This window comes from Phaethon aethereus (assembly GCF_964289735.1).
Source record: "Phaethon aethereus genome assembly, chromosome: 2".
Taxonomy (NCBI): domain Eukaryota; kingdom Metazoa; phylum Chordata; class Aves; order Phaethontiformes; family Phaethontidae; genus Phaethon; species Phaethon aethereus.
Window position 1 is genome coordinate 121,924,937 of NC_138582.1, and position 27,549 is coordinate 121,952,485.

At 35.5% G+C, this 27,549-nt stretch overlaps 1 protein-coding gene across 1 annotated transcript in view; it reads right to left on the reverse strand.

The window, feature by feature from the left end:
- ULK4 (unc-51 like kinase 4) overlaps window positions 1-27,549 on the reverse strand; it is a gene marked incomplete at its 3' end in the record, with an annotated part of 257,242 nt that overhangs the window by 138,412 nt on the left and 91,281 nt on the right. Inside the window, exons 23-29 of the mRNA XM_081996301.1 lie at window positions 26,585-26,706; window positions 26,205-26,261; window positions 22,849-22,900; window positions 22,664-22,758; window positions 13,001-13,052; window positions 12,757-12,901; window positions 6,982-7,074 (exon numbers count right to left, since the gene is read on the reverse strand). Of these exons, the coding sequence (XP_081852427.1) occupies window positions 6,982-7,074; window positions 12,757-12,901; window positions 13,001-13,052; window positions 22,664-22,758; window positions 22,849-22,900; window positions 26,205-26,261; window positions 26,585-26,706 (616 nt within the window). The remainder of the gene's footprint in view (window positions 1-6,981; window positions 7,075-12,756; window positions 12,902-13,000; window positions 13,053-22,663; window positions 22,759-22,848; window positions 22,901-26,204; window positions 26,262-26,584; window positions 26,707-27,549) is intronic.

Below are 27,549 nucleotides of genomic sequence, written 5' to 3' on the forward strand. Positions count from 1 at the left end.
AACACTTTGTTTTCATAGGAGACATTTAAAAGACAGACAATGTGATGTTATAGGAGACTAACTTTCCTCAAGTTGGATGGAGGAGTGAAAATCTGGGTATTACAGACATTCTAAGCTGAACAAACGAGTAGAAACCTACTGTTGAACACAAGACAATGGATTGGATGGTGATTTAGATTCATTTCATGCTGAACAGAGGATTTGTGGCAGGACTGAATTAACTCATGTCTGCAACTCCAACTGTGGCACCCTAACCCTCATTACCTGGACGCTTCCTCATTACCTGCTTATTTTTTATTTGCTGTTTATATTCACAATGACAAAAATTCACTACTGAAAGTAAGAATAACCAAGAAAGAATGGTATTTTATCCTTCTGTTTAACGCTTTACATTAAAAGATTAAATACGTGAACCTTACAATATGACATTTTTCAGTAATTGACTTAACAGTAACATCAAATAGTAGCTTTACATTTTTAAAACTTAAACATTCAGCAATTGATCAGAAACACAAAAGAGGAAACAAAATTACAGCTATAAGGTTAATAGCCAATTTCTTTACTAAAGGGGAACTTTTATAAAACGTAACACTGAATTGTGTTTTGCATTAAAAACGGTGACTAGTATTACAGTCAGTACACGACTAGACTATGAGAACTCACTTGCAATAATGAACTCTGACCACCGCCTTTGATATGAATTACAATGACGTGCAACTTGACAACAGTGTTATTAGCTGACACACAACATTTCAAGAGTCTGCTTCTGGGTAAGTCTTCCTGCCTGGTGTTATTCAATAAAGCAGCATATATGTAAATATTATACCAAATAATAGGAATAGCAAAGATCATAGGAATTCTTTGCTGTTTTATATTAGCATTATTTCTCTAACAAGAAAACTAGGGGGTTTACATCTCAATTCTCATACATGTGAAACAAGAGTAATCAAAATCAGGTTCAAAATCTACATAAATATTCCCCAAATTTCTAATAAAACTGTATCATCCTGTGACAATCTCTCTCAATTCATCTGCATTGTGATTTTCTCACTAATGTTGTATACCTCTAACATGCAATTCTACTGTTCAGTTTAGTTGGTCTAGGCCCTATAGGCTTACCAGAATTACTCCACATTATTCATACTCATTACAGAAAACAACAAAACACATAAAACCAGGAAGTAATTTAGAAGCAAATAGATCTACTTTTTAAAGTGAGCACTTCAATCTTAAACTAGAAAATTAAAATGACTAATGAGAAGAACAGAGTTTTTAAAGCAATTAATATAAGCCCACATTAATCAATTCAGGAGGAAAGGAAAGCACTGAAGTGCTAGCCCTCTAGTATAATAGCAAAGAAACTACAGCAGGTTCAAAGACAATCTATGCACAATACTAACAAGTGCTTGTGAACCGAATCACAGATCTACCAACACAAACCAATCAAAAGCACCACACTGCACTCCAAAGAGTTTGGGTCTTTTCTTTTACTGTTTGTTTTTTGAAATTGAGGGCATGGATATTAGATAGACCATTTCAGAATATGCTGAAATGTAAACAAATGCTAATGTAGAATATCGTGATGTATGAAAAGAGGATCAATCCATTACTAAAACCAACTCTAAAATGTGCCTTTAATGGTTTTTAATAGATAATGCATGGGTACGAACAGTAGCACAAATGAAGTTTGAAAATTGGACCATTCTTGGACGATTCCAAAGACACTGTGATAAAGAGTTTCTTTAATTAGTCAACACAATCTGCTGCAGTGTACAAGATTGATCCATCTATCATCTTTGCAGGTACAAAATGCCATAGATCTAGAAGCAGCAGATTTTTTGTTGCTCTTCAGCACCTTCTTGCTTTCTTTGCTGCTGCCTTTTCCACTTTTTTAGAGCGGTGCCCAATGTCTGTCTGGGAAATTTACAGTTAAGGACAGGAGGTGGGGAAGGTACCTTACTTTGCCCTCTGTCCTTCAATCCACCATAAATCTAAGAAGGGTCACACCATTAGTTTTTAGATGATGTCTTCCTCCCTTAGGAAATGCCTTTAATAACAGAATACTGGAATGTGTCCCACTCTCATGATTACTATCTTATGCAATATCTCACACTCCCCTCACCTCCACTCTATTTCTTTTACTTTCTCCCTTCCTTGCAACCAAAAATGTCTATTTTAGCAACCCATAAAAATCAGACTCCATAGCTTTGAGTGTTTAGCTTTCAGATATAATGTCATAAAATGTTATAAGTTTCTGACTAAAGGTAAGTCAAGCAGCTGCATAAAAGAGCACATAGCAAAATAAATAGTTACATTTCAGAACATTGCCTACGAGACCAAGAGCCAAGAATTGTGATCTAGTATAAGTTTCTTGGAGTAGCACAGTATAAAACACGTTACAATAGTCAAAACATTTAAGAAGCGCTAATTGATATACCATATTAATAGAAACTAAGAAATTCACATCAACTCCTCCTTATAAGTAGAAAAATCTAGCAATCTGATCACAGAATCACTAAGGTTGGAAAGGACCTTCAAGATCATCAAAGTCCAACCATTAATCCAGCACCACCATGTCCCCTAAACCATGTCCTGAAGCGCCACATCCACACGTTTTTTTGAACACTTCCAGAGATGGCGACTCCACCACCTCCCTGGGAAGCCTGTTCCAATGCTTGACCCCCCTCTCGGTGAAGAAATTTTTCCTAATATCCAATCTAAACCTCCCCTGGCGCAACTTGAGGCCATTTCCTCTCATCCTATCACTATTTACTTGGGAGAAGAGACCAACACCCTCGTCGCCACAACCCCCTTTCAGGTAGTTGTAGAGAGCGATAAGGTCTCCCCTCAGCCTCCTCTTCTCCAGACTAAACAACCTCAGTTCCCTCAGCCGCTCCTCATAAGACTTGTGCTCCAGACCCCTCATCAGTTTCGTTGCCCTTCTCTGGACACGCTCAAGCACCTCAGCATCCTCCTTGTAGTGAGGGGCCCAAAACTGAACACAGGATTCAAGGTGCAGCCTCACCAGTGCTGACTACAGGGGCACAGTCACTTCCCTACTCCTGCTGGCCACACTATTTCTGATACAGGCCAGGATGCTGTTGGCCTTCTCGGCCACCTGGGCACACTGTCGGCTCATATTCAGCCGGCTGTCAACCAGCTCCCCCAGGTCCCTTTCCGCCAGGCAGCTCTCCAGCCACTCTTCCCCAAGCCTGTAGCATTGCATGGGGTTGTTGTGGCCAAAGTGTAGGACCTGGCACTTGGCCTTATTAAACCTCATACAGTTGACCTCTGCCCATCGATCCAGCCTGTCCAAATCCCTCTGCAGAGCCCTCCTACCCTGCAGCAGATCAACACTCCCACCCAGCTTGGTGTCATCTGCAAACTTACTGAGGGAGCACTCGATGCCCTCATTCAGATCACCTATAAAGATACTGAATAAGACCGGCCCCAGAACCGAGCCCTGGGGAACACCGCTTGTGACTGGCCACCAGCCAGATTTAACGTCATTCACCACAACAAACAATCGTTACAGACCACAACAATGTACAAGTCTCAAAGTAGGAACACAAAAAAACCCCAACCCTTAACAAATAGACAATGTCTGACTTTCTATCTATACATATAACCTATACATTGAGTTGATACAGAAAGGACATGGTATCTTATGATACTGCTCTTTTTGAATACAGACTTTGCATAGTTAAATCAGATCTTGCCCTGCTGCAAGCAAACGTCTGCACTGTGAGCAATTCAGTTGCTCCAACTATCACCAAGAATAACTAACAAAGGGAAAAAAAAAAAACCTAATGCAAGTTTCCAATAGTCCAGAGTAATCATTAACTGAAGCTACATTTCCCTAACATCAGTGATCTCTTTTAAAAATCATCAGTCTCAAAATAGCTAAAGATCAACTCTGCTATTAATTGTTTTAATGACCACAATTTTTCTTATCATAAAACATTTAAAATTCTTGAAGAAAACAAGGCAATAGGTATTTAGGAGAGCCTCAGCAAAATACTAATAAAACTCTTAAAGCCAGACTATTAGCTATGAGCAAAGTATAAAACAGGCAACTGATGGACAAATTCTGTTCAAAGCTCATCCTTCCAATATCTGCTACTTTCTTAGTAAACAAACTCTAAGTGAGGCTGTATCAGACAGCAATCGCTGCATGATGTGAAATCAGGTATATAAGGGAAACATCTGACTCCTACTCTAGCCCATTAACATGAAAACAAACAAGAAAACACTCATCCTTCTCTAAAACTGGATTTTCTTCCTGTGGATGCTGATATGTTCATACATCCAAATACTTAATGTGCTTATATAAACACATTTAAGTCTTTTCTGCAGCTACCATCTTACACATGCTGGAACATATGTTTGAGAGAGATCTAATTCTACAGCACATTAATGGGACATCACGAGAATTCTGCACTGCTAAATTAAAAAGTAATAGAGTGGAAGATCTCCCATAATACAGAATGTTAAAAATGACCCCATCAGTGAAATAATGGCAAAGGTGACATGGTATTTTTGGTATTCTTACAAAATATTAAAGGCATTCAAAATATGTATTGTATATTAGCAGTATTTTATCATAAGTTTATAAGACATTAAAACATATTAATATTTTAATATCTGTGCCTCTGACATATAGAAAAAACTACCTGTAATAAAAAACAGAAGTGTCAAAGAAAAGAGTAAAGAAAAGACCAAATGTTCTTCCTCTGATATCTCAAGTTAGCTGATTTACAGTATCAGCTATGAAAAAAAGAAACAAAAGATTGAAGTGCATCTGCCTCCTTTCAAGTACTGTTCCAGAACTGTTCAAATGCTGATGCCTCTATCAGGAAGCACACAAGAAAAGACTGAGGGGATGGAAAGAAGAAATTAAGTGTGAAATGCAAGAAAAATGGCAGGATAAAAGAAAACAGAGCAAGAAGGACAGAATGCACTAGGTGAATGTCTGAGAAGAAGCTATCATATGGAAAAAACTAAATAAGACATAGTAGCCCTCATCCTCCTCCCAATTCACTCTTATTTCAAAATAAAGTTATTAATAATAGCTATTTTTGGAAGACGTGGAAACAATAAGATAAATACTAACTCAACATTTTGTCATTTTACAATCTTTTCGCTACCACCATTTTCAGTTGTTTAAAGTAAGTCACAGGAGAAAGCATCCATCTTTGAAAGCCAGGCATTGTGGATGAAATGTAAGCTTGGAGAAGCCACAGGGACTCAACAAAAAGTGACTCACATCACTGTCATCAGTACTAAAATATAGTAGACCTTTTCCACACAGAGCTAATTTAATCTCAAAGGATTTGTGTCCAATGTTACGTATTTACTTGCCATCACAATAATCACAGATACTTTCCATGTGCCTAATGAAAGGAACAAAAGAGAGCATATGCCTTGAGTAATTCTGAGCTCCATGTGTACCGATTAACTAGCCATCAAACCAAAACAGATTATGACCTAGCATTCACTATAGCATGTATCTGCTTCTCACTTTATTCACTAGCAGTTTGTGCAAATATGAATATATTACTAACCTCTGTCACACTTTTGAGGCATTTGGCTACTTCCAGCTAAAGTTATTGGGAAATCAAAGAATCCGCTCCTTCAGAAATGTAGCCAAACAAATTATTTAGTGAAAGAAAAGGGCCAGTGAGACATAATTGTTCTGTTTCTCACAGATGTGTTAGTATCCAGAATCTAGTAGCCTGTCCTTAAATAACAGTACCAGATACACTGATATTTAAAATCACTAATAGTTCATTGAATATCCATGGCTGCTCTTTAATTATATTAAGAAAATAATTGCTGTCTGCTGTAAGAAGACCATGAGGATGAGCGTGCAACCACAATCTACCTACATTGAGCATAAGGGCAAATACACACGATTCCTCACATAAAAATAATTCATTAGGCAGAGGAAAAGTGCTGCTATAATATCCAGCATTCTAATCGCAGAAATATTTTTTATAACTCTTCAAGTATTAAAATATCTGCAGGTTAATTCTAAAAATAGAAAGCTGTACTATTTATTTGTATAATACATAAACTCCTGCAGTAGCATAGCTTCCATACAGTAAAAATACCATTAAGTACATTTACTGTATTGAAACCATTTAAAAACTCAAGCCACTCTATTTCCTAGTTAATTTTTAGTCTACTTAGTATATTAAAGCACTGTTCACAGTAGCACCATAAGAGATTAAAAGAGGATGTTTTCATCTTTTGTAATAAAAACAGTGGGACAACAAATTAAATTTCCTTATGTTTTGTTTGTTTGGTTTTGGTTTTTTTTAAATCTTCTGCTCATTTCAATCAATCAAAGCAAGTCAGTATTGTGATGACAGTGACTTCTTAGCCATAACAGAAACATCACAAACAGACAATGGTAAGTGCAAGAACAACCTGATTTTCTGGGCAGATCAGAGAAGAGGAATAGCTATGTGTGTGCACACGTATGAGAGAGAGATGCTTCCTTATTACTATCAACAAAAGTAGTTTAGGTTCTTTTAAACATGCTGAGTGTACCTATACCAAATATTAAAATCTGTATTTAGGAACTTAAAAGGGTAGCTGTATTTGCAGAAAAACTTAACAGCTTCAAAGTGAATTGACTGGTCTAAAACTTTTACAAACACATCACCTTTGTCCTAATACAAATATGCTTAGCTGGACAACAGATTTATTAATGTTTTGGTATTCTTTTTTTTAATGATAATTTTAATATTAAAATTCTTATGATTTTGTCTAGTGTTTCACTGGCTAAATCTGTATTAAAATAACCAGGTTCATACAAAATTGGCACAAAAGACATAAGATTGTGTTCTATAGCAAATACTCTCCAAGAATGCTCTAAATCTCCTAAGTGCTAGTCAAAGTAGTATGATAGTGAGATCTAAGTTAACATTAACTCCCAATGGAAAAAAATTATTTGAAACAGAAAGGTTCTATCACCTCACAGAAGCGGGGCTGTGCTCAGTCAGGGCCACCAACAGTTTTAGAGCATACATTGGTACTGGGTCTGGAGCCATCAGAATGTGCTTATACCTGAAAGGGATGCAGGGAAAAGGGATAGCAACAGTGAAAAAAAGAGTCAAGAGATGCGTGTTAAAAAGTTGATATTAAAGATACATCATTTCCCATTTCTAAATTTTGTAATAGCCATGATGGAAATACAATGCTGTTTGAAACTGTACAAAGCAATAAACAAGACTTACTTAGAAACAGTATTTTAAAAGCAGCATTAGATTAACTTTAAAAGCAGCATTAATAAAATAACACATTGGTTTTTAGAGATACAAATTCTAAATTATCTAATATATATTTATAAAACAAACACTTTCTATAAATCTAAATTATATTAAAACATAATATATCTTTAGCATTTTGTCTATATGCATTATTTATTTATCTATATTATATATTTTTATATATTAAAAAAATCTGATCTTTAAGAGACAAGTAGAAACCGGGCCTCAAAATATTAGGCATAAGATTTATTGGGTGTTCAGGAAGACGATCAACCAACTTACATACAATTAAGATCTATATTTTGTTTACATTGTGATTTTTCTCAAAATTAATTATTCTACTTACAGAATACTAGCATTGAGCTTTATGTTTTACTTCAAATTTCAAAAAAATATTGCTTTAGCTACCACATACTTCCATTCTCCAAGTAATATGGATCAAAACACTACAAAAATACTTCAAAACAATGTTTATTGAGAGCTATGACAGTGAAGATAAAACTACAAGAAGAACATCTATAAAACATTTCCAAACATCACCTCATGGAAATCTTGGTAAGGGAAAACAGGCTGCTGAAAAACTAAAACTGACCTTGCTGTTGCTGCTAACACTCCAGTAATGCCCACCCAACAAACAGGGCGATTTTTTATTTTGTCTAAATCAAAATGTATCTGGAGGGCAATAGGATACAATGATAGAAGACAGAAAGATGTAAGCATAAAAACCACCACACTCTGCCATGTCAAAACACTGTCTTTGATTACAAATAGCGCTACTCTAAACACGTGGAAGTAATAGAATTGGAAGCATTAATCTCTTTATTTACAAAAGAAAAACCATGAAGAATTAATCAAGTACAAACAAAATGATGATTTATAGGAAAATGTGGCAAGTTATCACGTCTTGTGCAACAAAATGCTTCCGCTACATTTTTTTCTTTTTGTGTTCTGATGGAGGGAGGGAGCGGAACCAAGCAAATCACCAAGAATTTTACTGCACATCTTGAGGTCCCTAGTGCTGCCCGAACTGAGGAATCTGGATCACTTCCCACCACCTGTGTGTTATCATGTACCCTACTGTGCACTAGCTCTTCACTGGAATGAAGATCCCCCCCTCCACAGGCACCACACCTCAGCACTCTGATTTACACAGGAAGGAAATCTAGGTGGTGCGGTGCTTTCCAGCCAAGTCTCCTATCTGGACAACTCTAAGACAAGGAGGGTGAAGCCCACCAGCTGTGCATTCTTGATGTAGCCTGTGGGAGCTCCTTCACAGGGTCCAACATTCCCACAAGCACACAGCCTATGGGCAATGTGTCATGGCTACTACATAATAGCTTGAATGTGCTGCCATAGAGTTGCAAACCACATTGGAGAATCTACACAATTAACCAATTACAAGTCAGTGTTGGCTTCATGTTTTCAGTGATTAAAATCTCTCCTTTACAAATAACAGATTCCAGCTCCTGAAAGAAAACTATTCCTCTTTGGTGGTTAAAAAGTCCCTTTCTTCATAAAAGAAGAAAACACTGGAACGCATTAGTAAACACTGATCCTGGAAGCCCTATGTGTGAGCAATACATACTTCTACTAAAAATAATGGAACTATTTGCATTTTTTTGCAGAAACCATGACTAAGTCTTCTGAGGGAAGCAAAGATGCTATCAGGCGACTTAGGTGCCAGACGTCATCTGCTCACTGCATAAGACATGGATTTAGGTCTCCAAAATGGTAATTCTTAATAGTAATAATGAATGAATTAGCCAGGCTAGCTTAAAAGTCTGACATTTGGCAATATACTTGTTTTATTATAAACACATCAATACTTCCCTAAACTGGGTCCACTTTAAAGAATTTTAAGCCTTCCATGTATTATATTTGGAAGAGACTATCACTATTCTGCACACAGCATCCTAATTTCTTAAGGTTCAATAAAAAATGGTCTCACTTTATTTCCTTTTACTTGAAACTCTATTCCTCCCTCCCCCAAGATAACGTCAGTAAAGGATATGTCTCAGGGAAGGTGCAGTGATCCATCAAACCAAATACCATGTGAGAAAATGCAGATAACTAAAGTGAATGTCTAAACAATTAATATAAACACATTGCCTAAATAAAGGCCATTAGGAGCTATGAATATATGAATCTTCTGTGAAAGGCAAATACCCCATGCTTGAGAGACTTTGTTAAATGAATGAGTTCATCCAATGATTTCCCTGCTACTTCAAAACAACCAATTCTTATTACAATAGTTTTAGAGAGCATTTTATAATGGTTCTGCAAACTCCAGGTACTGCACTGCAAGGAGTTACTTTGTCAATCTTTTCTATAACAGTGACAAGAGGACCTCGAGATTTGGCATATGGATTCTTTTAAGCTCTTAAAAAGTACTGAACATTTTTTCTACAAATTATCTCAGGTATCCTGGACTTTGTACTTGTAGAACTGGCTTGGCAGTCTACTAAGAAAATGCTACATAATCTTTCAAATGAGATGAAACTTTATTTACACATTCCTCTCCTTTTGCTGGTTCTGGCTCAAATTGTAAATGATGATATATAATTAGGAATATTAAGAATTAAATGAAAGAGAGCTGATGTTTCTGATTAAAAAATCTGGATATGTAACAGAAAGCATTTGCCTTGTATTCATTTTCCATAGCCGAAAGTTATTTAGGTTATGAAATGCTCAGGAAAATAACCTTTCAGTGAACTGAAATTTAATGACACTGATTCATTCAATTTGATCAAAATTGTATGAGGAAGTTAACCTTCTGATCTACAAATGCACAAATATTTAATAGACTTACCACTTTAGTGATGATGCAGAAGGTGAGAAAAAAGTGGTAGCCACTGTATTCCTGCATTTATCTCAAAACAAACATCGCTTATGTTTCATGGATAGTGACCAAAATTGTATTCCCTGGGTCAGTTTTACATTAATTAAACTAACTTGTGGAAGATACTTATAGGATGAAATATACACCCAGATGAGTATCATTATAACCGTTGTTAAAAAGAACATTACACGTTGCACCCAGATGTACTTCCCTTCCATACTCAACAGCTCTCAGTTCTTAAAAAGTAGAATCAAAAGGGGCTGAAATACCTACTTCCCCACACAGACTCCCATGAACAAACAGCCATTGCATCCTTCCTCTCCTCTTTTGACTGTCCTCCAGCTGAGTCACACTGTCCCATCCTTTGTCCAGCAACAGAAAGACTAAACAACATCAGCAAACACCTCTTCAGCCTCCAAATACAAGCTAGTTTTTTCTTCACTTTCTATCTCAGAGTTTAAGTAACTCTTACTTTTGGGATAGAGCTTTACACTATCCTTACAAGTAAGTTACACTGAATCTTAGACCTCACCTCGGTTTAGATTTAGGCCAGACCCCTTTGCATTCAGCTAAAACTTTTTTTGAGAACTGTAGAGTGTATGAGGATTTATTCCTACCTCCCATCAATATTTTCTTATCCATACCTAGAATGCTGCTGAACAAAACTTACCTTTTGTGTCTTTTTTTGACATCCAAAGCAGCTGCTTTGGTCTTTTCTTCATTTCTTTTTGAGTCTTCTCCAGACTGAGTTTTAAGGCTTTTAAGTCAAAACTGAGTTTGAGTTTTCCTTTCTGCAGAAAATGCTCAAACCCTCCTCTGCTTTTGTTCCTCTGTGCCTCCTTACATTGATTACCTGCTCCTCACAGGTGAACATATTTACTAGGGGTTCGCTCAAACCACAGGTTCAAGTAATGTGTTAAACAAGTAGACACTAGTTAACTCTTTCTGAATCACTAGAAGATTTACATACTGGTTTACTATGTTCCTAAGCTAGAGTAAAATTTGCTTATACCAAGTTCCAATATATTCCAAATATGATACATTTCAATATTTATTTTATTAAGATAATCTTAAATGGTTTTACAAATACAAATATGATCATCTCTACTAGTGAAATAAAGGAACTGATTCAGGAAAGACTTAAAGCCTGGAAACACGATTCCGAGCCACTGCAAGACCCTTTTTCATACACCTTCAACACAACACATGCAAAGGTAGCACAGCTGAAGTCCCCAAAGTAGGATCATATTTAGTCTCAGACCAAAAATCCCTGCCACTCAATTGAGCTAATTAGCTTGGAGACAGGAGTATACTGTCTGTTTACCTTCTAGTTTGTAATTAGCATTACACACCCCCCCCACACACACACCCCTCCTCCAATTCAATGAAAAACATTTTGTAAGATGGGCATGTCTACAAAGGCAAGTTTCAGAGCAAGGACAGAACTTGATCTCACTTGACTCCAGGTCTCTTCTCCTATCTGAAGAAAAATATCTGACAGTTTTTAATAATGCATATACTCTATTTTTAAATTAATATTTCCAGCTTCCATTTTAATTCTTATTGATAAATTCTGTATTTCCTGGAGAAAAAAAAAATAAGTGAAGTGTGAAAATAATCTTCTCTATAGAACTCTAAGATTTCCTTCCCATTCTCCCTCACAGAGAAAAGATTACACATCTTGCATGGACAGAACTTTGGTCCTCAGACTGTAAGAACATTAGTAAATTAGCATGAGACAGTCTCATTTTTAGGGAAGGCACTGTGTTTCTGATCATAACGCAGCATCCATTCCTCCGCCCTTTTACCACTTAATATAGGGGTGGGGAACAATTTTCTCAGGGCAGCTAAGTATTTACCATTACTAACTTTTGAGGACCACACATTAAAATATGCTGTAACATTATTAATGTGAAAGACAAATGGTGTCTCATCATTACTGTACTCACCTTGTGTTCACGCTTTTCCTCCCTCTATTCACAGATGTTATCAGCTCACAGTATGCATGTGCAAAACAGAGAGCTGTCTTCATGCTCACCTGCAGGTCATTTTGAAATGACAGGTCTCATTTGACCATAAACCATATAAATGAAGTTCCAGGCTACATCTGGCCCACAGGCTGTAGGTTTCATCTACTCCGCTGTAGGCAGCCAGAAAGGACAGCAATTTAGAGGCAATAACCCCCAGGTGGATCATGGAGGGCTAATCCATCCTGTAGTATACCTTTTTAAGAAGTTATATGCTACTCCATATGATTTCAGAACATCTTACGTGAGTGCACAATATCCAAAATACACAAAAAGCTGTTGCTGTTAGAATGTTCTGACCTTATTAGTGGAACAAAGAGGAGTATTTAAATAACAGCCTGAAAGCTAGGGGAAACTTGTTTCACTCCAAGAACAGTCAGAGGCACAATATCAGAAATTAGTGTCACACAGAAGTTATGTTTGTATTGTATATGACAAAGTACTAAATAAACCTAGGAGAGAGATGTTCTGCAGAGAACTCCAGCAGCAGTTAATTGCTATTCCTCTTTTCATTTTGCCATTTAAACATAAAAACGGCAGTTAAAACAAATATGCTGTCAAAATGGATTGAGTATCAAGTTATTCCCCATTACAGGAGCAATACTATACTTACTGAGGCAGCAATGAATCTCTAATGAGAGACAGAAGCTTGCTGTTTGAGTCGAGGCTCTCCCCTTTCCCCTCAGCCATGACCTCGTGGCTTAAAAGCAGTGATGTGGTTTCTGAGAGCAACCGCAAGCTGAAGAGTCTCCATTCCACTTGAAAATAAAGGTGCCAAGAATGTGACCACACTGAAGTCTAATTAAAACAAAATGTGGAATTCATGGAAACTGTAGTTGATGTGGCCATATACTTACCATTCTGACTGTGGACCAAAGAAACTAGTGGTGGGAGGATACAGGCTTCAACCTAGAACAGAGAATTAGAAAGATCTGGCTTAGATTATTCACAGGGGAAAAAATAGAAGATAGTGTATATCTGTTCTATGTTTATTCCACTGCTAGAGCCCTTAATCAAAGAGATGAATAATCATGGAAATTCATCCATCATCACACTTAGAAAGCCACCAAGTTCACATTTCTCTGGTAAGATGTCATGAAGTTACAGACAGTAATGTACTTTTATACAGAAAACAACAGTAAATTTGGTATAATTCATTGAGAGTGAGTTTTAATTTAAAATACAGAATTCAGTGCAGATGCAAGATATTAAGAAAAAAGAGTATTAGAATATCTATTAATCCTGATGCTTTAATCCATAAAGTAATCATCAAATAAGAATTCAGAAGAAACATACCTCTAAAACAAATCTGCATAGAACTAAAATATATCAGGAAAGATGTACTACCTCTAACAAAATATCCTTCAGCTTAGTAGAGAGTCTTGATAAAATTCCAACTTCTTGCATTCTAGTAATACACAGTCTTCCAGTAAAATTTAAATTTACAGACTTAAGATTTGAAATATGAAAAAAAATTAATCCAGTCAACTCTTTATTGTCTATGAGTGTATTGCTCCAGATTAATCATCTGTCAGTTTAGTTCCATCTGAAATCAACTATGGAAAACTAGGCTATAACTCAGTTTTATACATCTAATATTACAAAAATAGTGTATTATTACTATTCTCTGTAAGAGAATGAATTGCTATGTCTTAACTCATTGGTAAAATATAATTTATTTAGACAGGACATGTTTTGTTTTTGGGGAGAGGATGGATGGACAGCCTTGCCATTTTTAAGCATGCATCATGGATACATAGCTTGTGCTTGGATTTATTTAGACAAATAAAACAGTAGGTTCTCACTACACCGTGGACAGGATTTGGTGTAACAAGACTGCATTATAATCCCCCATGTGTTTTCTTTTAGTGATTAATACTAGAAGAGAGAATTTCTCTAGATTTCTGCAGCTACTATTAAGAAACATCTAGAGAAGCTGAAAGTATATATGAAAAGGGGTCATTAAATGAAGTTATCCTCTAGTCAGCAATAACTACAATTAACAATTATTTCATTGTTAGTTGGTGGTCTCCGTTAAATGAACCTCTGACATTAAGGGATTCATCTAGTCTACCTTTTTTTCACTTCTGAAAAAACTACCAAAAGATGCCTTTGTTACATACTTTCAATAAAAGAGGTAAAGGACTCTGCTTGAGGTATGGAAGTCAAACTACCCGTGCAAGCCTTTCCGTGTATATAGATAATGCTATGTATCACAGATGGAGTGACTTTTGTAACACTTCGTAATTTTGAAATATTTCATGGTCTTTTCAGTTAATATGCAATAAGATAAATAATAAAACTACACTGCACTCCAACAACTCCATTAATGCAGGTTTCTAAACTGTTCTACAAATTCTAATTTATCAGTTATAACATACATGTGAGGTAGGATTAAAAAAAAGTATGTACTTAAGGCCTTTCAGTCCAAAAAAACAGTTCAATCTACTGCAATGCTTCTCAAATGAAGAGACATATTTAAGTGGTGAATTAAAGGTGTGAGACAAAGGAGCAAAGAAAGCAGCTCTCAATTGTCTGAAGCAATGTAGGGACTCAGAATATCATGAATCACTCAGGAGCAGCAGCATGGACTCAGACTGATAACAATTAGGATGGCAGTACACAACAGTATGATGCTTCAATTTCTAAAACTTCAAATCTTCTTTCACTTTCATCTAGTACTAACAGTAGTGAATGTAGTTAAGCCACTCATAAGTCTTTTCTAAAATAAACATATTTTAGGCTGTCATTGTAAAGAAGATTCTTTAGGTCTTAAATAGCTGTAGTAGCTTTTTCTGACCTTTTTCTAACACAAACCTCAATTTTGGCAAAGTGCTTAGAATGGAATTCTCCATAGCAGGTGTTTGCCTCATGTCAGTTCGGTGTGGTGGGGAGATCAACTAATGAAACACTAAGCCTATGGAAAGATGTTTGTGATGCAAGAGCATATCGGGATGCACATAATGAAGGGAGAAGCAAATATTAAATTGTACATGAACCTTAAATCAGATTCTTCCTAACTCTGCAACCCTCATCTTCTCTCCATGCCATTTGGGTCACTGTTTTTTAACTAATGTGTACACAAATCTGTAAACAAGATATGAACAAAGCAAACAATTATTGAGGTGAAATAAACTGAAGTGTAATAGTACCTAAAATATTTTTAATAAATTCACCATTGCACAAGTCTCTCTAAGTTATGTATACAGAAGCATGGTATTAGTATTTTGGCATTTTCTAGAGGGATTGAAACAAATAGAAGAATACTCAAACAAGGATTCATTTTTTTCTTCTTTTAAATGACTGCTGACATCTACATGGAATCAAATCTTCATATATGCATGAAGGTAGCCAGATATTTTTCTTGTTTCAGTCTTTATCACTAAGATTGCTTACAAAAAAGTGGGAAATATTCTTCTTTAAGCCTAAACAGGCTACATAGTTTGAATATGATCATAGCTATAATCCAGGTTTCTACCAACTTCTAAATAGCCTGATACCCATTTCATGATAAATCCCTAACTGCACAAAGCCACCATTGTATAATTCTGTAATGACAGCATTTAAAGGCTATACTGCCACAACTGTCCTGTTATCAGTACCCAAATAACAATGAAATACTAGAAACTTCCATACACACTACATTTGCGTCTCGCAGCTATGCACAGGACCAAACAAAAATTACCAGCTCAAACCTGGTAATCCTGTTTCTGACAATTGGAAAAGAGTAGAAAAAGAGTAGAAAAAGAGTAGGAGCAATAGATCAAGTATAAAGTAAAACTCTAGTTTCTAGTGAAGTAACTCTTGAGTTAAGAAACTCCCTAAGCTGATGCTGTATCTGTGTTGTTGCATTTAATAATGCTTACTAGCCTTTTCTCCCATATATTTGTCCAATCCTATCTTAAATGTATTTATACTTGTAGCATGTGCAATACTTACAGCACTGAATTCCACACTTCAGTTATCCCTTATGAAAAGGTACTTCCGTGTTTATTTTAAGGCATTTAACTTGATATCTACTTATCGTTATTTTCTCCCAAGTAACTAGTGATAGGACAGAGAGGAAATGGCCTCAAGTTGCGCCAGGGGAGGTTTAGATCGGATATCAGGAAAAATTTCTTCACCAAGAGAATGGTCAAGCATTGGAACAGGCTGCCCAGGGAGGTGGTGGAGTCACCATCTCTGGAAATATTCAAAAAAATATGTGGATGTGGCGCTTCGGGACATGGCTTAGGGGGCATGGTGGTGTCGGGTTAACGGTTGGACTTGATGATCTTGAAGGTCCTTTCCAACCTTAGTGATTCTGTGATTACGAAAACCATGAATAATTATTTCCAATTCATCTCTCCCATGCCAGTGATCATTTTATACTCTCAAGTCTTTCGTTTCCAAGCTGAAGTTCTTAACAACTCAGTCCCTCCTCACAGCATTGAGCTGTACTTTTTCTTGTTAAGTCATTCCCTTTGAGAGTGAATGACCACAACTACATTCAATATTCAAGACTTGAGGGCACCACAGACTCATCATGGCATAGTGATGTTTTCTGCTTTTTTGTCTGATCTTCTACCAGTCATTTCTAATAATCTAGTTGTCTTTCTGATTGCTGCTGAGTATAAAGCTATAATTTTCAGAGAAAAACTATGCTAAAAGATCTCCAGAACCGCTACAAGTAGTTTAGAGCCTGACACTGCTTATGCATATTTGGAATGATCTGCCCCATGTGAGTCATTTGACATTTATCAGTATTGAATTGCATGTCACTTCATTGTCCTTTCACTCAGTATCTTGATACCTTCTGCAACTCTGTCAGTTTTAACTTTCACTACTGTGAATAATTTAGTGTCATCAGTCACTTCTGTCACCTCCCTACTCATTCTCTTTTCTGGATTAGTTATAAATAGCAGATGTTGCAACACAAATCTTTGTAAGGCACCATTCTTAGTGTTCCTAAATTTTTAAGAACTGATCTCTATTCTCTACTTAGTAAATTTTAACTAGTTAGAAGTTCATCTGGCAGAGGGTAAGAGGGAAGGGCCACTGATGGATTTGAAGAGTCTTTGGTGCATGACTCTGTCAAAAACTTTTTGGAAATCCAAATATACTATCTAAAACCAGAACATCTGTCTCCACTGATGTGTTCACTGATTTCTGCAAGCAAAACTCTACTAGTGAGGTATGAACACCCAGCAAAAGTTGCACTCACTTTTCTACAGTATTTTATTACTTACAAAAATCATATCTTTTGAAAACAAGGCACAATTTTAATAGAAATTCTTTCTAATAGAAAGTCTGTATGTTACTTGAACCCTCAAAAGAGAAAGAGAGACAAGCCACAGTTTCAGAGTAATTAAGAATTCACCAGCTGCTGAGAGAAGCTTGGAAGAGACAACTGTAACTTCAGTCCTTCCCTGATTGTCTCTGCTGTTGAGATATCAGACACAAGGCCTGCACCCTAAATGTATATGCTTGCTTTGCTAGAAACAAACATTGCCTCAACTTTACTTAACTTCACCAAGCAAAGCCCAAGCTCCACAAGTACCCACTAAAAAGCAGTTATAATACTGCCAGTGGAAGGATCCAATAGACTAAGCCCCTGTCTAGAGGGAGGTATCTTAAGAATGATGATGGAGAACCAAACTTTCATTCGCTTGTGGCTAGTCAGCAAAGATCAATTCAGCTATTCAACATATACACGCAATCATCACACACTAATGAACTAGCATATAACGAAACTTAACCATTATCCCCTACAACTTAGACTACATTTATATGGATAGCTAACCTTCTTTCTCAAGGGCAGAGAACCTACCTTAATATGGTTAACATTACCAACCTAAAAAATCTCTCTCTTGATTAAAACTGAGTTTCAGAGCTCTTCAAATCAGTGATTAAGGCCAAAGCCCTGATATTTGGTGTTACACTGGGTAGACAGAAAAAGTAAGCAGGCTTAAAGCCTGGTCCAGAAGCATTTGTGAACCATGATATTCTCAAGTGAAAATCAGACCCAGTATTTAAACTTTCATAAATAAACTACGCTATTCATTCCATGCAGCTATTGTATCAAACTTGCAAGTGACTAAGCGCATTACTTTACTTCCAGAGAGTTTTCTAGAGATACTTGGTTCTTTTCAGTCTGCATATGTTTAACTTACAACTACTGACAAATATCTTCTCCTTACCCACTATTCAAAGAAAAACGTACCAAAGCAAAGACCATCAGCTCCCAAATCCTTTTTTTCCAGTCACATGTAAGATCCACAACATCCAACACCACCTTGACATTTACTCTCATTAAAATTCACATACAAAGTTATTGCTGAAAGTGACCATGGAATTAACATCACGCTGCCTTCAAATTTCTTAAAGCATTTGCTGGAGGCACAGCATGCTCCTCAATGTTTTAATATTGCCAGTAATCTCTCAGAATGTAATAGAAAAAATTATCTAATGCATGTTAGAATGACCTGGGGAGAAGGATGACATTTCTGTAATTTTTTTTTTTTTTAAAGTCTTCAGAACTTCAGAACCTTCACTGAGGGTGGTTTCATTTTTTTTCTTACTTCTGGGAAGACACAGCATTGATTGACTGACTCAATATGTCAATTAGGACAGAACTCGTTTCACGAAAAAGTCTTGTGTCACATGGATTAGCTTAATGGACAGAAAGCCACATGCGGTGTAGAATTTTTATCTACTTGAAAAGGGAAAGTGATTGAAGAAATGCTGTACAATACGTTCATATAGTCATACCCTACACTGAAAAAATTAAGGTGTCAGTGGTTAGATCAGAACAGCCTGTGGATGAAGAACACCACTGATGCCGAATCAAGAAAAGACTAAGACGAACAGAAAAAAACCACTTGCAGAAGTTTCTAACCCTTGTGTTGTCATCTCTGGTGAAAATTACTCTTATATTGTCAACCAGTAGATTTCCATGTCATACTGCTTTTCCCTTGACTTCCCATCAAGCAACTCATCATGTTCAATGAGCTTTTATTTAGGCCTGATTTTTAAAAATAGGTTTTCAAACCTTGAGGAGAATCACTGCTGACAACTTTTGCTTCAACCAGAGAAGAACTTCATGCTTCAGGTAAAAGATCATCTGTGCAGTATACAGTGCATTTTTGGGAGCTAGGTAGAGTATAGAAAGGTCTCCCACAGGAACCGCCTGCCATCATGAACCTCATCACTGCTTAAAGTGCTGTGAATTAGCATACATCCTTTTTTCAGGCAAATAAATATACTTAACAAAGAAAAATGCAAATCATACAGTCAGCACAGAGTTCTTCCAGCTAATTATATCTAAACCTTTACCAAAATTTCAAAATAAGTATTGTTATAACACTTATTATCTGAATTTAATAAATATTTTCCAATTTTAGGTACATGGAAGAAACAGGCAGTTGGACTTGTATCAGTTAAAGAACCTTCCTGATGGCCTTCATCATCATATTTGAGTACCTTAAAATCTACAGTTTTGTCAAAACTTGCTGAGTGACAAGTACTGTTAGTCTTTACTTTATATCTTGTAAAAATGCACACAACTACATACAAAATTAAATTACTGCTCACCACTAGCTTTCATTTGAGTACTTTAAATTCATTTCCCTTGACTTTATCACACTTAGTAATATAATAATACAGTCAGTCCCCACAGAAATTAATCTCCTCAACAAACTGACTTCAGGTTGATGCTAATCGGAAATTTGATCACAAAAAATGAATTTATCCAATTTTCTTTGTTCAAGGTACAAATACAAAGGCAAATCAAAACCCAGAACAGGCAATTCTTTTCTTCTCAAAGTGAGAAGAACCTGGAATGTTGCTCCTAAATTCCTACTAACTTATCCAAGTTCCATTGCAGCTAAATTCCAACCAGAAGGGAGCTGAAAAACTGACTGGTTCTGCTTGCTTAATATAATCTCACTTTTTATTAAATTATTAAGCTTTCTAAAAATGCATTTAATTTCTGATTAGACACTTCAAAACAACGTCACAGTTGTAGTGGAAAAAAGAACCTCTGAAGAAGGTTTTGTCTTCCCCACTCTCCATAAAATGCTGTTTGTAACCAACTTTGTCTAAATGAGCAGTCCAGTCTTCAGAGATCAGCCTAGGATACACATTTCTCTCCAGTAAGAGAGCTTCCTATTAACCAGTGTTATACTTAAATATTGATCTGGAAGCTTGAACATGTCTTGCTTCAACTTTTTAAAAAAGCACCAATTTCCACTGGGTGCTGGCATTTATATTCATAGATTCCAGTCATGCTCAGCGAGCAGCAATTAGAAGATATCCCTTGAGTAACAGCAATTCTAAAAATATTCTATATGCATCACAGAAGATGAAGTACCACTTTCTGCCAGTAATGTATGCTGTACATTCAAGTATAATTAGCACACTAGACTTCGTAAATAGTATTAAACTAATTACTGTTTGCTCCACTAGTGGCAGATGTGGTTAGAGATTATTAATTACAGTGGACAATTTCTTGAATTTAACACACTAAATACAAGGCAATTTCTCCACTTTATTTTGTGTCTGGCTCTTTGCTGAGTGTCAGGAGGGCTCTTTTAAATCAGGAAGAACTGTTAGTTATGAAAATGTGAAAGTGAAGTCATAGATGTTATTTTCTAAAAAAAAAAAAAAAGCTGTTCATTGACAACGATATAATTATTTCTAGCTAATAAATTTCAATATACACCTATTCTAAATCAGGGAAACTATTCTACAGAAGTGCTATGTGCCATAAATTTACAAGCACTGGACAGGCAGGAAGTTTTTCCTCTAGCTACAGATGGTTAACCAATGTGTTCAGATAGATTTTAAATAAACACCTAAAACTTTCAGCACATGTCATGAAGTAAACTGTTCCACAGAAATTTAGATACTTAAATAAAACTCAACTACTGGTAGCCAGGGGTTACTTAAAAGAGAGTGGGATAGTTATTCCCTGGCTTCAATGTAACATTCTGCTGAATGTAGGGATGGGAGCAACGGAAGAAGGATTGTGAAGGGGAGCTGTCTCCTTGGTGCTGTTTTTTCAGGGAAAAAAAACCTCAGATCATTGAAGTTTAAACACTTAGGGGAATTTTATGTAATGTGCTAACACAAGATCTTGCAATTTCAGTAAATATTGATAGACATCCATAAAAAAGGTACATATTTCTATCAGAATAGGACACACCAATAACCCACAGAAGTAAAATGATTATTTTTAAAAATTGAGGTGATTCTAGAATGATACAGTCATAGTACAGTGACTTGCAGACTGACAGATGTGTAAAGAGATACCAATAGGTATTCATACCTCGCCTACATTTACATTTCTTTTCTAGAACATCCTTTGCCATATTAAATTGAACTGTTTAGCTCTGTACTATTTCCCCTCTGACTATTAATTGGTTATATTTTTGTGCGTAAAGACCATCTTCTTGAATACCACTCTTCTGTGAGCATTAATGAAAATAAACATTAAACTTACTTAAATTCCTATTTATACTTTTTATTAATTTTAGTATTTTCAGTTATTAAGGCTTTAATAATCTAAATACTCAACTAATGTACACACCAAATAGGATTCAACTTCCAAAAACATTTAATTTCTAAGATCATCCATTCTTCCGTAGTCCAATCCCTAAGATCACTCCTTCTTATGAATGTATCAATTTGCTAATGCCTTTATTAATTTAAGTGCTACACTGACTGTGTCCTTAACCTAATTCCAACACAAACACATAAATTTCAGTTTGAATTAAATGGTCCTCCCAGTAAGTATCGTTATGCTTTTGGTAGAAATTGAGGCACAAGACTGCACTGGTACAGGTTACAATGATTTGTCCATCACTGATTCAAGCATTCCAACCTACTGATTTGCTGACAACTATTTCACAGAGTAACTGTCTGGCTTCTGCTAGCTTAGCTGAAAGTTAATCATTTAATGAAAAACTTCAAAGAAAACAAAACTTCAGTGATATAAGAAGCTTACAGTATGTGGGTTTTGTAATTGCAATGCAATTTTTAGCAGGCAATCTGTCATACTTAAACAAAAAAACCCACCATAACTGCCATAAACTGTTACTATTGATCATGATCTCATCAGGAAGAGTACTGGTGGTACAGGATCTTCAACCCTCAGAGGTGGTCTTTCCAAGCTATGTTAAAAGCATAATGACAAATGAACGGGTGAAATTTTCACTAATAGCAACATACTCACTTTGAGGCTGAAGACTTATAGAATCAAGTGTTATATTTACATAAAAATAATTTCAAGAACTGATATTTCTAAATTCTAAGCCCTTCTCAATCTCCCTTTAACTTCTTATACAGTAAACTGAGTCCTAATGCCTTGCTGCTTCTTTGAAAATTACATCTCCATAAAGAAGAAGGATTTTTCCAGTCAAGTAGAACCACAATATATTGTAAGCCATAATTTAAACAGTTTCTAAATCTTCAAAACATTCTATTTATCAATGGAATTAGGCGAATTAGCCTCCAACTATTTAATTTGTTGCCAGACTTACGGTCAAGCGATGAATTGTCAACAAGACAGGATGCTGTGTAACTGCTTCAAAGGTTGATAAAGTAGTCTTAATCAATTCTTCTGATGCAGCTTGCCCTATTAGTAAAAATCGTTGTATTTTTTTATAAAATGCAACCGTTATAATGCCTACAAATAGAAGTACAGCAATATCATAGGTTACCTTACCTATTGCTCCATCCAAGTTCGTTTCTCCTGAATCTATTGATCTGATAAAACTCTACAGAAGAAGAGAGGCATTTATGTTAAAACACTTTAGGAACAAAAATTAAGAAGGGTAATCACTGAATAATTACAACACGAAATCTTTAAGGGACTGTGTAAATACAAGATGTTAATGCATCTCCATTAGCAATCACTGTTGTAATAATTAAGATATGAAAGACTGAAAGTATTCATGATCTAGCTGTTATAATTTTGCAAGTCTGTAATGCTGCTGGACACTTAAAGTTAGAGTACAGTAAGGACTATTACTCTGACTAATGTCAGGAATTGCAACATTTCCAGCTAAATAGACAGTAATTAAATGTCTTTATTGTTAACAGAAAACTGTAATTTCTAAGACTACTTTGAACTTCCTTGGCCATGGCTATGTCAAAATAACTCACTAAAAAGACTGAAGACCCTCCAGAAAATGCAGTTTTCTGTTATTTCAACCATCTTTTTGATCTCCATGCATATTGCACACTCTATGGATACACTTACACACAGGAGAACATTCAAAAATGCATAACCTTCTGTTAAAAATCACCTAAATCAGTCATTACTTTGAGGAACAGGAACAATGAAATATTAATAATCTGGGTTAAGTAAATATTGTACAATTAGACCCATTATTCTTTTGCCTTTTTATCTTGATTTCACTCTTTTGCTTTCAGTCATTATTTTGAGGAACAGGAACAATGAAATATTAATAATCTGGGTTAAGTAAATATTGTACAATTAGACCCATTATTCTTTTGCCTTTTTATCTTGATTTCACTCTTTTGCTTTCACCTCTACGCATAGCTGTTTATTTCATAGGGGATGCAAAAGACATTATTAACATTTGCTAAAGAAGGAAGAATTCTCAGCAGAATTTATAGTATGCTCTTTTTTAGTAATGTGGTATTTAATACATAGAGAATTTACCATGCATAAACCTCCTCTTTATTTTCAATTTGCACACATATCTATTTATTTATATGAGGTAAAGCATTAAGAAAATGATACCTGTTTTATTTTTCACTATCAATTAAAATTTTGTTATTATATATTAAATTGGCAGAAGTGTCTTTGTGGATTATCTTTTTCTCAGTATGTAAGAAACATCTGAAGGATTCTTCTCTAATTAAAAATACAGTTAGAAACTAATTATATATTTCATAATTTAAAAGCATCTCAGAGGCAGTCATAAAAAACAGCTGCTTTAAAAAAGTTATTTTATCTTCCTGATCTTTTGAAGAAAATTACTAGTTATTATCTAATTAACTTGTTTTGGAAGAGAATAAATTATTTTATTTGTCATTTAAGACAGTTTCACACCTAACCATAGTCTCAAGACCAATTTGGAAAAATCAATATAGTAGGTGCAAAAATTGTTCTGGCTACTAATGCTTATTTCCTTAATTTTGTATTAGAAACACAAGAAGATGTATTTGTACAAAGAAAACCCCGACTACCTGGGGATTTTTAAGCAACGGAGAGGAATGGTGTGTGTGTTCCACTACAGGTGAGTTTGTGCCTCCACTAGGAGCCTACTATTAGCTATGCCTTTGGGGCAGAGCATGTCCTCCATGTATTTTTATTCACAGCTGAAAACATGAAAGGACTGTCCTGACTCTCTCTCAATTTCTTTCCACAACAGTACAGAAAATTACAGTGATGATGGAAATAACTTCAAAGCAGCAAGAAAAAAAATTCTCAATGAACAAAAGTTACAGGAAAATAACTACTGTTTTCCTTCCAGATACCACGCACACATCTTTCCACCCCTAATCATTTCTAATTAAGAGTAAGATTTTTTAATAAATCAGGAAAACAAAAAAAAAAGCAAACACACACAAAAAAAACCCCGAAAGACTGACTTGCTAAAGTCTTAGAGGCCTCTCTGAAAAAGTACAAGCTGATGATCAAATGTCTCTGTATAGATGTCAGTGGTAATCTTGCTAAACACAAAATTCCAGAGTAGACTGTTGCCTGGTAGAATGGATAGTTACTCTTCCAGAAGTAACTACATTTGTCACACAGTTATACAAAATGGATTGAAATTTGATATTATTTTTTCAGATATACTACTTCCCCTCCCTTTTTTATGTGTACATTGAAATAGTATATGCAAGTTCCTGAATTGCCTTGTTTTGATGGAGACAGAAGGACAAGATGCAGGAAATATTCAGTAACCTTCCCCTCCTTGATCTGAGAGGAAAGTTGTGGTAGTATAACTAGCCTGACTTCCTCAGTCAGTATTTCAAGCAAGCTGGAGTAACACCAAAAGAAAACTTACATTGTACCGGGTCTGCTTTACCTATGCTGCTGACCGAAGAATTTCACCTTCTAAAAGGTTGATCCAAAACCATTAATAAATCTACTGCATAATAACAAATGCTTCAAAGAGATAAAAGGCTTTGCAGTTCAACATCTACAGTTTTAATTTTTTTTCTTCATTCTAATGTTGATTTTTATACAAATATTTTAGTAGAGCTAAATTAAACGCTCATTTTCTTGGAATCAAGATTAAAAGAAGAAAGAGAAGGGAATCTGAACAGTAAACTAATCTAGCTGTTTGGGGTGAAGCATTTCTTCATGCTATTGTGGAGGCAAATATATAGCTATCATTTACAAATCTGTGTACTTAAAAGTATTTGCTTAACTCTGATACGCAACTTTAGAATGTTTTTTTCTCATTTAGCAGCAGCAACGGTTTTCCTATGAGGAAATTACATTACAAATGTACTACACTTTTGCTATACTGTCCTACGGCACAGTTAAAAAAATCATTTTCTTTTTTGAATGACATTGAAAATGTCATAAATAGCTTGTAGATGTTAACATGAGACAAATATCTTCGCTCTGTAGCTTGTAATAGCTTTTCATCAACTACATAGAGTTTAAAAGTAGTGGCAAGAAAATAAAGATGACAAAAGAATGCCTTATATATTAGATTATAACTTATCTTTCATTTCTACTCATAAAATACTATCATCAAATTCTAGAAATTGTATTCTGTGTAATTTAGAGCTAAGCTTTTCTAGTCTAAAATACAACACGCAGGAAATTCTCAGCTTATCAGAAATGTGCATAGTTTCTATATACTTGAACACAGGATAGCGTATTTTCCCTTTGACCCAATAGATTACTACAGAAAATATTTTCTAATAATATACACAGTTTTGAATATAATCAAAGCTTAAATTTTATATCCAGAATAAAGTTCTTGCTCCAATTTATAAGCTCAACGTAATTTTATTACATTAAAATAATTACCAAAATTTTATGCATATGTATATTTGTAAACAAGATTTAACTTAGATGGTTATACTCACAAGTAAGGTCCCATAGTTGAAAAGAAACTCCTCTGTGACTATCTGGGGACGAAATACCTGTTTGAATTTAGCAAAAGTTGAAAAAATAAATTAAATGTGTATCTTAGGATCAGAAAAAGTAAAACATATATTTCACAGCCATGTTTAAAAAAGAGGACAAAACATGTATTTGCTTCTATCATTACAGTTGTCTTACGACATGCAAAAATAAGGCTTATATCTTTAATGCTGTTACATAGCTGGAACATTCATCAACATAGCTATACTTTTATTAAAAGATCTATTTTATCCATTCTGATCATAATCAGCAGAAATTCGACTTTGGGAAACTGCAAGAGTTTGTCCTTCGTTAAACAATTTTTGGAAAAAAACCCACCTACCTGGGATGTCACAAGGTGAAGCACTACAGGCATCATAGGAAGGCACATCTTCAGCTGTTTGGCCTGAACCGTTGATGGGTGTTTACGTCCACAGACATTAGTCAAGGCAGCAAGAATGTCACCTACAGAAAACAACATTTCAGACTGATCTAACATAATTGATTTACCAAACAAGAGCAAATGACATATAAAATATCTCTGTTCCAGTATCTCCTGTTCAATCCCATCCTCTCCCTCCTGCCGAAAGTAGCGTTCATGTAATTGCATGATAAATCAAGCTGATCCAGCACTTTTCTTTCCTAGCTCAGTGTTCAGCCACACCAATTTCCTGCTCTGGCTACAGGGACAAGTGCGCAAATGTGACCTTTGGCAAAACGGTGAGGACAGAGATACAAGGCAGGTGTAGAAGCAAAGATAAAATTACCCTTCTTGTCAGGCTGGACTTATAGTGGCTTTAAGTGGCTACACATGCATGGAATTATACTCTTGAAACTCTATGGATGCAATTCTATTTCCAGTGAAATAAAAAGCAAAATTCTCATTAGTTCAAGCTGACAAAGAGCTGAATTCACCATGATTTGTAGTGACATAATGCTCAAGCATTATATTTTTCATGCAGCATAGTATTACTGGAAGAAAGAAAGAAACAAACATCCTCCCCACCTTCCAAAATACTTCTCCACCATCCACACACACACTCTCATACAAAAGTTTAACAATGACTTAAGTGACCTAAAGCAACGGGAATTCTCATGTTCTCATAAAAGAGGTAGCAGCAGGTCAATGTGAGAACTTAGTTGCTTCCATAACAAACCTCAGACACAATAATGAGGGAACAAAATTCCAATTGCAATAGTGAAAATTATATTTCAAACTTCAGAAGAGACATATAGAATAGAATCATAGAATCATTTAGGTTGGAAAAGACCTTTAAGATCTTTGAGTCCAACTGTAAACCTAACACT